The sequence below is a fragment of the Dipodomys merriami genome, unplaced genomic scaffold, assembly GCF_024711535.1.
Source record: "Dipodomys merriami isolate MVZ:Mamm:240054 unplaced genomic scaffold, mDipMer1.0.p SCAF_8, whole genome shotgun sequence".
Taxonomy (NCBI): domain Eukaryota; kingdom Metazoa; phylum Chordata; class Mammalia; order Rodentia; family Heteromyidae; genus Dipodomys; species Dipodomys merriami.
Window position 1 is genome coordinate 27,540,993 of NW_027206401.1, and position 17,827 is coordinate 27,558,819.

The window sequence follows — 17,827 nt, forward strand, 5'->3', positions numbered from 1 at the left end:
AATACTACCAAAATATTCTAGCATCCCCCAAAGAAACATCAGTAGATCTGTCCTATTGAAATTATTTGACTTGAACTTTTGAATCTTGAGCTCATAGTCCTACAAAAGCATTAACTGTATCAAGATTTGCCAATGTAAAGAGATCTTCAAGAATATCAAAAACCATATACCATATTAAAATTGATTTTGGATTAAAACTGAAGTTGATTAAAACATCAAGCCTACACATACTAGATACTTTCTTTCATTTTCAGTTCTTTAATCCCACTGTTGGGATGTGTAATGTGTTGAGCTACATTGCTGATGTGTATGTAGTGAGATACATGCATTCGTTTTTGTAGGAATCCATGGTAATGAAAGCTTCAAACGGAAAAGGATTTTCCCGACCTGCTAGACCTGCAAATCGCAGGCTACCATCCAGATGGGCATCTAGATCTCCATCAGCACCCCCTGCCTTGAGGCGGACTACATACAACTATAATATTTCTCTGCAATCTGAGGCACACATGATCTAAATCTCTAGTCTGGATTAGTAGATTACAGAAGTTGTAGTCCCAGTTGCCAAACCAGACATTCTGAATGTTTACAGCCAGTCCTGTTCTCTTTCAGGATCACTAGGATGAGCCGTTTAAATCTTAACTTTCCCATCAGTCTTCAGTGTTTTTAATCTACAGAACAATTATCTCTTTGTAGTTTTTGGCTTTTTAGGTCAGAATTTTTTAATGTCATTCGCATCAATTTCTCACTATGATTTAAGTTGGAACAGTGTACAATATTGTATATTCTAACTTTCTTGCAGTTTGCAGAAAGCAAGGTGATGTGCATGGCCATGTGTTTGTAGGTGCATGTGCTGTAATAAGAAGTATTCTAGTATGTATTCAGACAAGAAACACTGATGTGCTAGTGTTGACTTTGACATTATAACATGTATACCTATATATTTGTTTTTGTTTGAAGGTTTTGAAAATATACAGTGCTATTTATATTTTATATACCTTTTAATAGGTATCCACCTAAAACATTTGAGGTTCATATATTCATTCACCACTTTCTTGACCCACAACTACATTAAAAAAAAGAATTAAACATATATCTAACAGTAGTTTTCTAAATATAGCATATAAGTAGCTTCTTAATTCACGTGAGGATAGACTTAAACCATGGATTTTCTTGTTTATTCTTTTAAATAAAAATGCAACAAATTTAACAGATCAGTATTCTCAAGTAAGCATAAACTATTTATAAATGCTTCTATATCATTTGGTAGTCTCAAATGGCTTTACCTGTATACTTGATCCTCAGAGCCAACTTCATAAGACTGCCTTATGAATGACAGGACTAAATAATGAGTTTATTTTGTCAACCTCAGTAACAAATATTCCTTACATTGTATGCAAAATGAAATTATGCTGAATTTCACCTTTTTGTTAAGATTATGGTAAGCTTTTAGTTTAGCTGCCTTATCTGGAGCTATACATGCTTAGAGGTAAGTCATTTTTTTTCCTTTTTTCTAATTTCTGCCCTAAAAATTAGTGATAAAAGACTAGTTCGCTTTTTTATTGACAAGGAAGATCAGGAAAAATATTTCATTGAGAATTGAATTATATTTCTTATAATGTGCTATTAAAAAAGGCCTTAAATATTGGCATCCACAGTAGCATAAGAAACAGAAGAGTGTGTGTTCTGTGTATGTATGTGTGTGTGTGTGTATGCCTTGGCTACAATTTTCCCACAGTATATAAATGAATGCAGTCTTGAGGGCTGGCAGAACTGGAGTGCTGAAGTGCTTGAAATTCTATGTATAAGATCTTAGAAGCAGCTATGTTTATTTACCACAGCCTCTTTTCACAACCGATTGTTATTATTTAGATGTTAATTCTGTTTCATCTTTTACTACCAAAAAAGGTCAAGAAAATCTTATGCCAAATGCATTCAAAGAGATTTCTCTTTATGATGTTCTAACCACTAAGAGGATTCATTTTGTTACACCCTGCTCTGAGGTAGAGTAAATCATTTGCAAATAGCTGACTGCCTTAAAAGGCTCAATACTGTAGCACAGAGATGACTAGATTCATGCTTTACATAGTAAGGAAAGTTCCAGGAGATAAACTGAATTAAACTAGAGGGGGAGACTGGATTGGATGGTAAGGGCTATAGACATACTTTTCTAACTCTTATTTCCTTCAGGGATTATCTTTCTTTCCCACATGAAATCTATCAAAGAAAAGTAACCTAGTTAACAAGTGATAGCACTTTTGTCATACACCTTTCTAATAGAAGGAAGAAAATATTAGAAAAGGGATTCCCTGGGATCTGAAATGGCAGACCTGTCAAGGAAATGTTCTGTAAACAATGGTGCCCAGACGCTGCTGCATAAGCTCCCCTCCAGCTTGCCTGTTCCTATCTTTACCTACAAATCAGAACAGTGAGGATACCTTCAAAAGTTAAATTCCTGCCCTTACTCCATAACTGCTAAATCAAAATTCCCAGTGTTGAGGCTTGAGAGTTTGGGAGTACTTAATAAAAGCAAAACAAAGTAAAAAATGAAATGCAGACTATTTGGTGGCCTACCAGATACTGAAACAGTGCCCAAATTAATCAGTTCCCTTGGATTGTATCTCCTCTCCCAACAACCCCTCCTCCATCCTTAGACATGCCTTTGTTATCGACAAATGAACAGTTATTATATTGTCAGGCTTCAGAATTTTAAGCCACTTTTTCTATTATTATTTGAATGAATAGGTGGGACCACTTTAGTGACTTATGTTGACTAAAATCATGGAATATTAGAGCTGAAAAAATAACTAGTATTTAGTCCAACCCCTGTTTGCAAACCACATAGACTAAAACAGATTAAGTATTCTGTGTTCTCCTTTAAAATGTTTTATAATTTTTTATGGGAAAATAATCTAACAATTAAGTGGAAATTATCCTTGAAAAAATATTTTTTGAGGTATTGTGCTTTTTAACTGGCAATTTTTCTACTTTGGATGGACATTTTCTTACCCAAGCATACACTTCATTATGCTATCATTTCTGGATTTAAGGAATTTGTAAACATTTACAGAAATCTGATTAGAAGAAAAAACCTACAGATTTTTTTTTCAGAAAGAAAAATCTCACTTTACTTCATAGGGGATTATTTATTTGGTTGGCTACACTCAGAAAGGAGTAAGACAGAAATAGAGAAGTGTTCTTACATTTTTCTCTGTGCATGTGTGCACATGCACTACCATGCACACCAGCCACTTTTACATATTTCTCTATATTGCCTTATGTCCCAAAGCCAAATATAAACTTATAAATGATGCTTCGTATAGTTCACTACTATTCATCATTAATTATTCGTAGCTTTGATTTGTTTTTTATATAGACAGTGAAAGTGATGTGTCATTTTGTTGATGTTGCCCTAAAATTTGATTTACTTCTATGTAGGTGACTTAACCAGCCTCCATGTCATCTTGAGGAAGCTTCTGAACCCCAAAAGAGTATCCACCTCTCTAAAAAAATATCTTGAAAATAGTTTTTAGGCAAATTTTCTGACAAAACAATTACTTGATATTGAAATCTCCTTCATCCTTTGGAAGCTATTAAATAAAATAAGTTTGGAAACACTTGCTGTGGCAGTTGTATACATTGAGAATATTTTTATGTCTCTCCTTTCCTACACTGAATAGCAATGAAGCAGAAAATGTAAGTCTAAACGCAAATGTGTACCCAATTCCGGTCTGGCTTCTCCGAAAATATCTCTGGAATTTAAACTAAACCTGCTTGACTTCCTGCTTCTAACCACATACAACCTGATAGAGTTTCTCACACAGACATCCATTCTGTGTCATTTTACTGCTAAGTAAGTCTGACGAAAGTTTTCTTTGAAAAGAGTAATCACTTCTAGAATTTTAATTGATGTTAATTTTTACGGCGATGCAAATATATAGTATAGTTATACACGGAATTTATAACTATGACTTTATTTATCTCATTGGAAAATAAGCTCCTTCCAAATATGGGTTTCAAGATGAAAAACAAAAACGAAAACAAAGAAAATTTGAGATGGCAAAGACGACCACTACTCATTCATTATTATATGTAAATTTTTTCTTGTCATAGGAAATAATTTTTGTATTTGTAAAAAAGAATTACAAGGCTTAAAAATAGATCCATATTTCAATATAGTTGGGTCTGATGAGATCTGGAAAAATTACATAGGAAATTATATAGAAGTCTAGAAATTATGAATAATCCAGAATTGGAAACACCTTAGAAGTGATTCGAATAATTATGCCCAAAGAAGAAAAGTTTTTATGGATGTCAGGGGTTCCAGGATGGTTTCTGAGTTCATCCTTGAAGATCCATGCCCTGCTTCTTTGTATACATATGTCCTGTGTGCATCTGTGACTCAGAGCTTGTAAAGAAACATATTTCAAGATAAAAGTTAGAAATAAATTAGATGACTTTTCCTCTCAACTCAGACTCTTTTCCCGAAGAAGCAGAAGAGGATGAAAATGAGCTAAATGTTATTTTCATGTTTTTAATATATTTCCTCGTGACCAGGGATTTGTTTGCTTTCATTGAGTTTTGGTCTTCATTTTCTTTTTCAGTACTCTTAGCTAGTAATCAATACCCTTGACTTGGGGATTTAAAAAAATTTTAAGAAGTTATGAACAGGTTCACAAAAATAGACAATATTTATCTGTAATGTTTTCCTTTGATTTTATATAAAGTTTTATGTAGAACATGATGTTGAAGGTAAAAACCAATAAGTGGACCAATAATCTTTTAGTATTATGTGAATCCTGACCTTTCTGTCTTCAAAAGGATCAGGCTATATAAACTTAATCCAGAATAAAAGAGTGCTTCAATTGGAGCATTGTCTTCGTCTGTTTGGAGCTAGTGTATGTTAAAAGAAAAAAATCTGAGTTGGATTAACTTGTAAAAAAATTATTTTTTTTTACAATCCTGGAGGTTAGCAAGTATGTGAGCAAGGTGCTAGTGGATTTAGTGTGTGGAACAAGATGATGCTTTGTCGCTGTGCCTTCACATAACAAAAGAGACAAAAACTGCTGTATCCATGGTAGAAAAAGCAGTACTGTGTAGCAAAAGGGGCTGAGAATGTATAATTACAGATCACTTCTTAAAGGCCCAACATCTAAAAACTATTACAGTAGAGTTTAAGTTTCAGGGTGAATGTTGGTAGAGCACATTCAAACCCAGCAAGTTATTACTTCCAGTTGAATCTCCTTTAAATTTTAGTGTGTTTTGGCCACCAGTTTCATTTGCAAGCTTCATTTCCCAACCAAATTGTTTATTCACTTATCAAATTTATAAGACTCATTTGTAATCCATCTACTTGTTACATCTTTTCTACATAATGCCACTCCAATGAATGCAGAATTATCTAACCCAGATTCTGTGTGTATGTGTTTCATTTTAATGTTTAAAACTCCATAAAGGATTGTTTGAGTTGATGATACCAGAAGTAAAATAGCTAATTTGCAGTGAAAACTGGAGAAGTACCCACCAGATAGATAGATAGATAGATAGATAGATAGATAGATAGATAGATAGATAGATAGATAGATAGATAGATAGATAGATAGATAGATTGATTGATTGATTGATTGATTGATTGTGGGCTTGAGCCAGGGTTTGGTCTCTGTCCCTGAGCTTTTTTACTCAAGGCTAGCACTCTATTGCTTTGAGCCACAGCACCACTTCCAGTTTTTGATGGTTAATTGGAGATAAGAGTCTCACAGACTCTCCTGCCCAGGCTGGTTTTGAATTGCAATTCTCAGATCTCAGCCTCCTGAGTAGCTAGGATTAGAGGCTTGAGCCATCAGCAACCAGCTGTCAACAATATTTTTAAAGGAAGTTACATTACATATAGGAGTAATGAGCACATCTGTTAAAAATTAGAAAGCCATTCACTGGGAATAAATGCTCTTCCTAGGAAGAGCAGAGACTAGGAATGTCATATTATTTCAAAGGAATTTAGCAGAATGATAGCCTAGGGATCCAGAGCCAAATGAATTTATGAGGTGTTCTGCTCAGCAAAGGCAAACACTCAGCTTCTCAGACATATCCACGCCCTGGGAAAAGCACACATCAGGGAGTCCAGAAGAAGGAGTGTAGTGTGAAGGAGCCAGGTAGGCACCCAGATGGGCACCATGAGGATGTGCTGAGGATGAGGCAGGTGGTTATCATAAAGGAGCTTTCTACATAAAGCAGCACTGGACTCTGTGTATAGAGCCTGTGTCAATACTGACTCAAAGAAGACCTATGGCTGGGAAGGTGGCTCAGTGGTAGAGTGCTTAGTTCACATGCATGAGACCCTGAGTTCAATTCCTCAGCACCACATTAAAACAGAAAAAGCCAGAAGTGGCGCTGTGGCTCACGTGATAGAGTGCTAAACTTGAGCTGAAGAGCTGAGGGACAGTGCCCAGACCCAGAGTTCAAGCCCCATGGCTGACCGAAAAAAAAAAAAAAAAGATCTACATTCAAACATTCAATATACAATATGTTGGAACCAACATATAAGAAGTGAGGACCAATTCATAGGAAATTAGGAGACTAATGACTACCAAGCAGAAACGGATGGTGGGTGGTAAAGCTTAAGCTCTGATCTGAGTATTTTCCTGAATTAGAACGGACAGGATATTATCAAAGAACTTCACTGGGAGGAACTGGAACAGATGGGCCTTCTCTCCCTCTCTCTTTTTTTTTCTTACATCTTTATTGCTCTGGATATTCATTACTTTCTCTAAATATCAATGTAGTTAGCAAGAATCAGGCCTCTTGGATGAGTGTGGAATAAATGGAGAAACTGATCATCAGAAGGGGAAAAAAAACTGATGAATTAGAATTTGGAGAGTGTACATGTAAAGCTTTCTTCTCATTTTAGGGATTGCTTTCCTCTTAGTCCTTCTTTAATTAGTATAAATTAGTTTACAAAAGGGTTACATTGTGATATTTATAACATGTATATGATGTGCTTTGATCAACTTGGCCTCATCTAAATTACTTCTTTTTTAACCAACCTCTCTCCCTTTCCCTCCTCTTTAAGTTTTTAGTAGGCTTCATTCCACCATTTTCAACTATGTATATGAAATACTACATAATTTTAACCCTCATTTCTCCTTCCTCTCATTCATTGGTCCTACCGATAAGGTGTTTTTCCCTCTACATTCTTGTCCTATTGTTTACTTTTTAGATCTAGAGTCCTTCTGCATGTTCCCATTAAATTTACTCAAACAGTAGAGGAAAGATATAACCACAGCCAAGTGTCTCACAGCGTCTAAGGGAATTTTTCTAAATTTGGGAGGTTTTGAACTTGAAAACTATAGTCACTGAACAGAGAATGTGGCTGCTTCATTCACTAATTATTATGCTGTGCACTTAGAAAAGTGTCAGCCGACAGAGAGGGTGACATGAATAAATAGAAAATACAAATGTTCAAATCACTTGTCATCAGGAAAAAGAAAAGTCTTTCTTTCTGTGTCCTCATTTAATCAAAGCAATCTGAATTTGCTTATTATAATAATTGGGAAGTAATTTCTCTTTCTCTGTAACCATAGTTTGAGAGCTTGAGTCCCACCAAAATATAAATAAAAATTTCTTTTATCTTTGTCTGGCAAAAATTACAAACACAACCACTGAGGCAAGAAGAGCTGAGTATCAGCAATGAGATGACACCAGAGTGTTGCAGATGACTGCCAGAAGAAATTGGTTAAATAAATTTTATCAACAATACAAAAAGGATGTGTCATATAATTTGGTGTAAGGCTGTTTCTTTTATTGCCTAGGGAGGAAGGATAGTAGAAAGTCCTTTTGGAAGGAGAAAATACATTATATGGGCTTTTATTCCATGTGGTTAAATGGTTAATATTTCATTGTCAATAAAGTCACTCCTCAACTCTCACCCTTTAATTCTGTGGCAAGCTTCCTGCAATCATTGAGTTTTCATAGTTTCATTTTCACAAAGGATTTACTCTTTAAACTTCTGCTAAGTAAGCCAATTTTGAGAACTACTCTTTACCATTAGGCAAAGCCATGATCCCTGCTTTTAATCACATTTTAACCAATGTTATAAGTTTGGGGGTTGGGGGGATGCTGTTGTTGACTAGTTTTGTTGTTGTTGTTGTTTGTATGAATTATTGTTTCACTAAAGGTCAGCTCAGGTTGGCCTTAAACTCTAGATCCTTCTGCATTCACCTCCTAGAATTTATAGACATGGATTTCCATGCTAGTTGTCATAAACTTTCTCCATAAGGGCTCATTCTCCATAAAGGAATAATTCTAAATTCTGCTAACTGGAAATCAAATTGACATTTCTCTCTGCCTACACCAATGGATGCATGTCCACCATGTCAAAGAACAAATTTTCAAACTCATTTCTCATTTCTTTACAAAACAATTTGAAAAACAAGCATTTCTTTAAGAAAAATCACCCCTACATTTCCTTTTCCCCTTTAATACACCAAGAAAATCAAGAGACAAATTTATCTAGAGGAGATTCTCCTGGTGGCTAACTTCAGGGATCCTGGTACATACAGGGCACAAAATCTCTACCATCTTTGTCAATGTTTATCATAGGCTGGTTTGACGTGTGTTCATCCATGGTTTTTTTTTTTTAATATCCCTTAAAACCTCAAATACCTTCTTAAAAATATTTTGTTCTTTATATTTTTTCTAAAATTAGTGAATGACTAATAAATTCACAAATTCATTAATGTCCATATTTTCCAGCTAAAATTAAAGACAAAAGTTATCATTCATCTCTCAGCAAATAATCCCAGAAGTTCCTTTGCATGGTAGAATACTTAGATGAGCATCATTGCATGACTTCACTTTTGCTGCATCTCCAATTGCTTTTATTTTCTTTTCTGCCAGTCCTGGGGCTTGAACCCAGCCTGCATGCTATCCTGGAGCCTCTTTTGTGTTCAAGGCTATGAGTACACTACCACTTGAGCCACAGAGCCCCTTCTGGCTTTTTCTGAGTGATTTATTGGAGATAAGAGTCTTCACAGACTGGCTTCAAACTGCGGTTCCCAGATCTCAGCCTCCTGAGTAGCTAGGATTACAGATATGAGCCACTGGCACCCTGTTCTCCATTTGCTTTTTAAGCTCCATAAAACTTTGGCCATTACCGCAGCATGGAATGTTACCAAGTTTTGTCTTTTGTAAATAGTTTTTAAGTAAATTATGCAACAATTTTGACTCTTTAAAATTTTATTAGCACCAATTTAATTGTACAAAGGGACTTTATTTTGACATACCCATAAATGCATACAATGTTCCTTGATTAGACAGACTCACCCTTCCTTCACTTGAGGTTAGTTCCCAAACCAACCTCAACAAGCTGTATTATTACTCTTTGGACTATATTGATTCTAAACAGAACACCAATAGCTCCGCAAATAAAAGCAAGGATTGACAAATAGTATTGGATTAAATTAATGAGCTTCTGTAAAGCAAAGGAAATAATCACTAGATTTCAGACTTACCTACAGAATGGGAGAAAAATCTGTGCCAGTGATCTATTTATCTGCTGAAGATTATACGAAACTAGAAAGGGAACTAAAAAAAGCTCCTGAACCCCCAAAGAATCAACAACCTAATCAATAAATAGGAAAAAATCCAGAAAACTCTGGAAAGAAGGAAAAATGGCCAATAAGTACATGCAGAGATGCTCAGCGTCCCTAACCATAAGGAAAATTATGACATTTTAGTCATGATTTTTACTCCTAGCTGTTCTATTTTTTGTTTCATAGATGCAAAATTGTCTATCTATTTAAACAACTCATCTTTAATGCTATCTTCAAAAACTGATGGGTTAAGCAACTTTTCTCAGTTTTACCACTGAAAGGCATAAAGGATTAGAATTTGGCACTAGACACAATTTCATCTTGTCTTCATTATGATTGTTAAGTATATCTCCTACTTTTAGGTAACAACTACGTACTACAAGTTTAGTAGTAAAGGTCTGTGATGTTTTATACCTCAACTTCACTAGGAAAGCCTCCTCTCTAGGTACTGTTGGCTGATTCTGAGACAGAGTGAGGAACAATCCACATGGAAATATTCTGCTTCCATCTGAACCACGGAGTTTGGAATCACCTGACCTCCAACACCGAACCAACATCACCTGCCAATTCATCTTTCTGAGCTTTTGAGGTTCCAAGGGAGAATAGAAATGTGAGTTGTAGACCTACAGCCCTGGCTACGATACAGCAAAATATATGAAAAAAAGGAGGAAAAATAAGAAAAGTAAAATTTAATCTTTTTGTTGTTGATTTTTGTGCAAGTTCTAAGGCTTTGATTCAAAGGCATCATCACTGAGCTTTCATGCTCAAGGCTAATTGAGCCACAGCTCCACTTCCAACTTTTTGGTGGATAACTAGAGATGAGAGTCTCACAGACTTTCCTGTCTGGGCTGGCTTTGAATTGTGATTCTCAGATCTCAGCTTCCTTAATAGTTACGATATTTTAAACCACAGTTACCCAGTTAAACATTAGATTTTAACATCTTAAACCACAAGGAAAAAGTGATAGCATATGCTATCTGTTAGTGATATTCTGTACATTATAATGTTTTACATCAAAATTACCAAAGGTAAACTGGCAGAGAAGAGATTTACTTTTACACACACACACACACACACACACACACACACACACACACACACACACACACACACACACGGTTTATTAAGATGCATGTGTGAAAAAGGGTAAGGAATGGAAGTCAATCCATTCCAAAAATGAAGGTAAGTGTAGAATATTTATAAAATATTAAAGATTGTCCTTTAAACTGTATTTGGCATCTATGCCTTAAGTGACCATCTCTGACTTAGATTGTCCTAATATTATCTATAAAACTTGTAATACATTCACCTAATTTCTCTTCTATTACTGTAATTGACATTTTAAAATTTTCATGGCTTATTAAATAAGGCTTCAAAATCATTTCTATTTTGTCCATGTTTAGAGGGAGAAATACAATAGGAGCAAAAACTTAATGGAAATCTTGTCTTTTAGAAAAGATGAGAAGAAGATGGCATCGACAGGGTAAGGGGCAGCTTGCCTTTTGTCACAGGTGATTATTGGTGAATCCTGCCTTTCCTGGAGACCAGGTGATTGTACAGTGACTTTATAATACCTCTTTCAAAGAACACAGATGCTGGGTGCCAATCTTTTACCCAACTTTGCTGAAAGAGCCAAGGGTGATTACTGGGATGGAATAGGGAATAATGACTTGCAAGTGATTGTAATAGAGTCATTGGATCTTCTGCATTCAATCCCAAATTTAGGTAAAAGCTCCTTTGGAGCTCATAAAAGGCTTGGCTGGTTCAATGATAACACCATTATCATTTCTAAATATTGTCTGGTATGTATCATTGCAGTGTAAGTACAAGACAACATTAACAGCCAGATGCATGGAAATAAAGTGGATATCTTGGAGAAACATGGAAAGTGCAGAGAAAGGCAGTCTTCTTTTTGTCCAGATATCTTGCTGGGACATGCTGAAACATGGAATGGGAGAAGGACTGCATCTGTTAGGAACACATTACAGGTGTAACAATAAAGAAAGATACAGAAAGGGGGTAAGGAACGGCTATTTGACTTTAACACTGTGTCAAGAGGATCTTCCTTTAATAATGGCGTGAGACTAAAAACATGGCCTTGTTTCAAAGGGAAAACTACAGAACATTGTCATGGCTGTCAGGGTTGTTCTTTTGTTAAACTGACTGCATCAGTGTCCTGGTTAGCTACCAATAGAGGGAGGAAATAAGTTACCAAATTCAGCCATATCAGGCAGGCTCTATTTACTATAATAGCCAAGGTAGCAGAAAGGAAATTACGAGTTTTAGAAAAGTTATTAGTAAAGATATACTCTTTTGATTATAGGCAGACATATTGTAGAATGTCAAAAGTGGAATCTGATAACATTTATTTATTCATTTATTTATTTAGGGTCTGGTCATGGGGCCTGAACTCTGGACCTGGGCGCTGTCCCTCAGTTCTTCAGCTCAAGGCTAGCGCTCTACCACTTGAGCCACAGCACCACTTCTGGCTTTTTTCTTTTTGCGTATGTGGTGCTGAGGAATCAAACCCAGGACCTCATGAATGCAAGGCAAGCGCTCTACCACTGAGCCACCTTCCCAGCCCCTGATAACTTTTATATAGCAAAATATGTTTTCACTTCTGTTCAAGATGTTATGGAAACATAAATGTGAAAAGAGGAATTTTTTTAAAAAAAGGAAGTGTATGATTTATTTTGTTTAGCCTTGGATGACATAATGAGTTCCAGGCCAGTCTAAATAACATAGTAAGAGCCTGGCTTAAAAATAAATGAATAAATACAAGTTGCTCAGTGGAATTTGAATTTCAGAGAAGTCACAAAAAATTTTAGTGCAAGTATTTCCTAAATACTGCATTTATTTAACCTATCTAATTGGAAACTACATTTGCTTTAGAAAGAAAGAAAGGAAAGAAAGAAAGAAAGAAAGAAAGAAAGAAAGAAAGAAAGAAAGAAAGAAAGAAAGAAAAAAAGAAAGAAAGAAAGAAAGAAAGAACTGAAAAGAAAGAAAAAAGAAAAGAAAAGAAAAGCACTAATTCCTGGTGTGGGCCCATAAATTTACTAAAAGCAGGAGAAAAACTTGGTTTCTCTGACTTTCTTTGTACCTGTCTTTGCAACTGATTAGCAACATCTTTTCAAGGGACCGTGGCCCCAATAAAAAATCAGCAGAACCTACACATAATAGAATACCCATCAGGCAACTGTGACTTGCTCATCCTGGCCAGATTGTTCTCATCAAGGGATGACAAGGATTGCAACTTTTCTAGAGTTCTTCCCAAACCAAGACTGAGATAAAGATCCACTAGGCCTCAATTAACAACTGTTTCTGAACTATGTGTAACTTCTCACCCCTTTGCCCTGCTTATTTCCATTTAAGCCTAAAGTTCATGTCTATATGTTGAAGATGTTCATGTCTATATGTTGAAGATGTACTGAAAAGCTTACTTTGTCTCTTTCTGAAGCTGCCTATAAAATAAGGTCTAAGCAACATTCCTTTGTTCTCACAGCAGTCTGGGTGTCTTGCTGGGTGGAGGGGGCTTTTCAACCACCTCTGAAGCCTACAGGTGAGATAGGCCATTCTTTGAGTTGCAGATGTCAACTGTTTTTAGCTTCAGGAAAGCTTTGCTACATAGAAAGCTGTCCCCTGAACGTTTCCCTAAATGGTTTTATTTGCTCACCTCTGAGTATTCCCCTAGATGGAAATTTTTGTGATTATTTCTCTAGATGGAAAGTTTTACTTGTCCTTGAATTTTCCCCTATATGGTCTGCTTTTGTTGAGTTGGGCCTCCACCCCAAACATGTGTTTTTTGTCTTTAAAAGCTTGGTGCAAGCTACATCCTAGGCTGCAGATCTTTGAGACAGGAGTCTACCTGCAGTCACTGGCTTTCTAGTAAAGACTCCCAATTCATCCTCTCAAGATGTAACTCCTCTGTTTCTGTGACTGAGTTCCTATATAGACCCTATATATACTATGTCACATCTCCTTTTGTGGGGGGTGGGGTGGGGGGCATAGTCCTGGAACACATGGAGTTTGGTCTGGGGCCTAAGACTCTCCTTACATTTACCTCCGTATCTATCTTTGTGTTTACACCAATTTCATTGATTTATTCAGCATCAAACCCCTACTCTGAGACATATACTTTGCCCAACTCATAGACTTTTGACTTGAGCACAATCTGTTCTATTGTATTCCCACAGCTTCAAACTTCAAGGTTTTAAGTAGAGTTGTGATGGGATAGATACACTCCACCCTCCTCGCAGCAAAGTCTCTGCCCAGTGTCTGTGTTACCTAGGCAACTGGCACACCTGGAGAGGTCACATCTGGATTTGATGTGGCCACAATTCCCCACCCCCCCTCCCCCCCCTCCGCAGATAAGGCCTAGCCCAGGGCCAGACGCTCTCTTTCCCAGGCTTTTCCCAGCCTTGTGGAGTGCTAACATGGCCTGGTGCCAGCTGGAACGATGAATAAAACTACCCCTTACCTAAATACCAAGTGCGTGGTGTGGTTCTTACTCGGCCACCTCTTTAAAAACCTAACATATGCTATACAATATTATTTTTATCTAAAAATTACATTTATTCTTGGAGGTCTGTGTGTTATCTAGAAACCCTGCACATATTCAATTTTGCCTATGACAGGCCAGAGTAGAAATTAAAGGAAGGAACTACATCAAGAGGGACTAATGGAAGACGGAATTAAATAGGACTTAAAATCTTACAAAGTAAGCTGGACACTGAAGGCTCATGCCTATAATCCTACCTACTTGGGAGGCCAATTTCTGAAGAACACAGTTTGAAGCAAGCCCAGGCAGGAAAGTTTGTTATACTCTTATCTTCAATAAACTACTAAGAAAAAGCCAAGAGTAGTGTTGTGGCTCAAGTAGTACTGCAGAAGCTTTGAGCAAAAGAAGGTGGAACGCACCCAGGCTCTGAGTTCAAAGTCCCAGGCCCAGCACACACACACACACACACACACACACACACACACACACACACACACATTACTTAATTTTAAAAAATCTTACTTTGGGATTCAGAAAGGGCTGTAAGATGATGTGCATGAGAGACTAACAAGGTGGTACTGATGTGTTCCCCAGGCTTAAAATCCTTCAACATGCAGCTCTGGGGAAAATGGAGCAATGTCTGTGAATTAGGAACAGAGGGAAGCATGCTACTCCAAGTAAGATAAACTAATAAACTGGCTGATAACTGATTGTTAACAATAAAAAGATTTTAAAAAATCACTAAAATGCAAGAAGCATAAAATATGGTATGTTTTCCATTACAAATGTTAGAAAACCAAGTCATGAGAGTGTAAGAAATGAGAGGCAAGTGAAAGCAACTGATACAAGCTCAAGGCTTTATTGGGGGACAGACCTGCTGGGCTGCTCCAAGCAGGAATGGAGGCACAGCCATGGACAGGTGTGGGATGAATTTAAACAAAATTTTAGGGGCAGTCACATGATCCACATAGTCCACTTTACATGGGCTATGGGAATTTGGTGGTAGAGTCAGTTCTGAGAAGAAGTGTTATAAGGGTATTACGGGGATTGAAGGGAGAGTCACATTCTGAGAAAGAGTGTAAGTGTAAGGAGACTGTTGCAACTGGGGCAGAACTTTGTACTTCACACCAAGAAAGCAATACAGCATTGGGGAAATAGAAACTTAACAGAGTTTTGTAAACAGGTAGGGACACGGGGAAGGGCCTTAATCAGCAAACTGACTCTGAGATCTTAGAGAGGTTATTTGAATAAAGAAAGAGCAGAATCAACCCCAACAGACCAGATCAACTTTACTGGAGAGTTTTTGAAGAGGCATGCCATGGTGATCTGAGGAGTGTCAGGAAACAGGATGCATGGCATGCTTGGGGGTGGGGGAGGCGGTGTGAAGGCATCTAGATGGTTCCTGGGTGAAGGCGGCTAAAGGGTACAAAAAGGTTCAGGAAGTACTTTGCAAGCCAGTGGTTTGAGCCTGAAGTAATTTATAGTGGCCTGGTTTCTAGGAGCCTGTTGTGTACACACACTGAGAAGGTGCAGTTCAGCCAAGTGTTGCTTGCTTCAAGGGAATTCAGGTGCCTGTTACCTTAAGAGTAGGGAGAGTGGACTTCCCTGCTTGGGGGATTGTAGATTCCCATCAATCAATCCATCAGTAAATGTCTTTATGTAATTTCAAAATTATTGGGTTATAATAACAAAAACAAAATCTGCCCACCCACAAAGTCTCTCCATAGAGGGTAGTGGTATTGTAAGGTGAATCATCCCAGAAGCCAGATTTTAAAATGTAGAATATTGGAGTCTTTATTACACAGTTAATAGGCTGCAGGTAACCACTTGTTACAAAGGCATACCATACAGAAATACACATAACACAGCTAGGAAACATACTAAAGAGGAAAGAAATAACAAAAACAATAAAATAAGACAATTCAGCTTCAATCGAGAGTTTAATTGGGATGCCATGATGACTGGACATGAGCCAGGAGACAGGAGACAGGACACAGGACACAGGACACAGGACATGATCACAGAGACACACATGGCATGGCTAGGCTGTTTCAGGCCTAAATAGGTCAGCACAAGGGGCATATCCTCAGGAAATTCCCAATCTCAGGCACTGGACTGACAGATTCAGTAACCTACCACCAAGTGCCTGCCCCTGTCTCCAGAAATCTGGGCAGCCCATTACCTGGGAGGCAGGTGATTGGCAGGGGAGTTTCCTTCCCCCAGCATGAAGACAAGATGCCAGACCCTACCATCCACCATGTGGTCAATATGGCGCCAGCCAGATCTAACCTCTTTACTTCATTCCCCCCTTTTTTTCTTATGTACATGAAATCCAATCATTGATTTCTCTGTAAGAGGACCGAATTTTTGACTAGGCCATTTACTCCTGTAATTTATGGAGTCTCCAACAGTTAAAAGTTGGCTCCATAGGGTTGGTACCCATATATATGGTCAGGGGATTTTGAACTTCTTTTCCATGCCAGACAGGTTATGATTTATAAATTTATGTCCCACAAAAGAATGTCCTGAGGAAGTGGCACAGTGGCTCAAGTGGTAAAGCACTCACCTTGAGCTAAAAAGCTGAGGGACAGCACCCAGGCCCAGAGTTCAAGTCCCATGACCAACAGAAAAAAAAAAAGAATGTCCTGCAACCAAAGTCTTAGGTTAAGCAGATCCAAAGCAGTCCTTCACCAGGAATCAGCCACAGGTGATGGAGTCAGCCATGATGGAGGTGGTCGGGATGATGATGTAGTCTCCTCCAGATGATGCCAGGCCATTTTTAAACTTTACCCAAACAGGAATCTCTAGATTAGAAGAGATGGGCTAGACAGCAGCAGCAATGTCTCCCAGAGGCTCGGGTAGATTGTCAAACCTCTTTCTGAGTTACCTGCCAATAATTGCACAAAGTGGTTAAAGAAGCTTAACCTAAGGTCTGATCTTTTTTTGAAATTTCTCACTACCTTCCTGGTTGGACCACTGGCTCTTGTAGGCTGGAGACCAACTGGTTTTTAAGGCAGTTTAGGCAGTAGCTCCTCCTGGGTAATGTACCAAGGTGACAACTTTTTATTAACCAGAGATTTTATCAAATAAGACTAGGTTTTCCTAGGCAGACGAGGGATTTCCTAGGCAGCCCTAGGTTTTTCTAGGGCTTGGCTTGTAACCATTTTTAAGTGCAGTCTCTACATTTGTCCATTGTTATCACTATGTTTTTCATGGTTCCTTTACTTTATCCTGCCTTGTTTTTTTAAAATGACTCTGGTCCCTTGATCTCAAGGGGGTTGGTGGGTGAAAATGCATCTTCTGTAATTTCTTCAAGCTGACTCAGGGTCATTGAGACTTCCTAGTCAGGAAACTATAGCCTTAGCCTATTTTACCAATGGGTCGCCAGGATGAGATGTTATTAGAGGCAATATTTTACTCGGAAATGATATACAACATTTAACTTTTAACAAATGCACAGATCTTTTCTCCAGCTACAACATTGTAGCTTGTTTAGCACTCTGGTTTGCAAAAGAATTTTTCTGGCTGGCTTAGGAACGTGATCTGTAGTGACCCTAACAATGCCTAAGTTACCTGTGTAGGCCTTTAGATACAATCTCAGGTCCAGAGCTTTCTTTCCTGAATTGATAAATATAGGTTGCTGCTGCCAGCCCAACATTTACTGCCAATTAGAGCTTTGAGCAAATACAGGGAGGGTTTACAACCTTAGCTTTTTACTACTATCACAGATGACTGGCAAGTAACT

At 37.6% G+C, this 17,827-nt stretch overlaps 1 protein-coding gene across 1 annotated transcript in view; it reads left to right on the top strand.

Annotated features, from left to right (window-relative positions):
- Kiaa0408 (KIAA0408 ortholog) overlaps positions 1–3,614 on the top strand; it is a 28,833-nt gene extending 25,219 nt beyond the window's left edge. Inside the window, exon 6 of the mRNA XM_070010865.1 lies at positions 342–3,614. Within this exon, the coding sequence (XP_069866966.1) occupies positions 342–515 (174 nt within the window). The 3' untranslated portion in view covers positions 516–3,614. The remainder of the gene's footprint in view (positions 1–341) is intronic.
- The last annotated feature ends 14,213 nt before the right edge of the window (positions 3,615–17,827 follow it).